At 43.7% G+C, this 664-nt stretch overlaps 1 protein-coding gene across 1 annotated transcript in view; it reads right to left on the bottom strand.

The window, feature by feature from the left end:
• TPR (translocated promoter region, nuclear basket protein) overlaps window positions 1–664 on the bottom strand; it is an 81035-nt gene that overhangs the window by 9977 nt on the left and 70394 nt on the right. The window contains exon 42 of the mRNA XM_018572313.1: window positions 366–456. Coding sequence (XP_018427815.1) covers window positions 366–456 — 91 coding nt within the window. The remainder of the gene's footprint in view (window positions 1–365; window positions 457–664) is intronic.

Raw genomic sequence — 664 nt, 5'->3', positions numbered from 1 at the left:
GCTTTCCTCCTCACAGGTTTAGAGAATGTTCATTAAAGGAAAGGATTTTTGTACAGTGGTCACACTGAAGTAACAATTGACTGTCACATCCAGTCACATCAGAAGCTGTCTCATCAGTGGATCTACAGCAATACCAAATATTATGCTCCAAGCCCAAAAAAAGGAAGGGGGGGGGGGGGGGGGGTTAGATGCCCTGAAATGTATTGGTTGTAGTTCCCTTCACCATTCACATAACATCTGGAATCAAATTATTTCTGCATGGGACGTTACCGGAAGCACTCCTTATCGCATATACATAAAATGTCCAAGCCCAAAACCCAGAGAACATTCAGCGGTCTACATAATGGGAGAGGAGATTGACATACTGCTGTGCTGCGAGTCTGCTGGTCTCTGACCACTGTCCGCCGTTCCCATGCTTTCTTCTGTCTCCGTGCCAGGATCTGTGCCATCAGCACCCTGCAAAAGGATTACCAAGGAGGACTTGTTAGCTCTACCAAGTGGAAGGCCGTGCAAAACATTATGCAACACTTTATAAAAATGTACTTTAATAATTTAGTATTTTTATAATTACATTTAAAAATGTACTTTAATGAACTATGGGAGGGGGGGGGGGGGGGGGTGTGTGTGTTGTCATAAATGTTGGAACTGGGAGTAAAGAATGTAT

This window comes from Nanorana parkeri, unplaced genomic scaffold (genome assembly GCF_000935625.1).
Source record: "Nanorana parkeri isolate BGI_ZX_2015 unplaced genomic scaffold, ASM93562v1 scaffold1997, whole genome shotgun sequence".
Taxonomy (NCBI): Eukaryota; Metazoa; Chordata; class Amphibia; order Anura; family Dicroglossidae; genus Nanorana; species Nanorana parkeri.
This window is presented reverse-complemented; position numbering and strand designations above follow the sequence as displayed.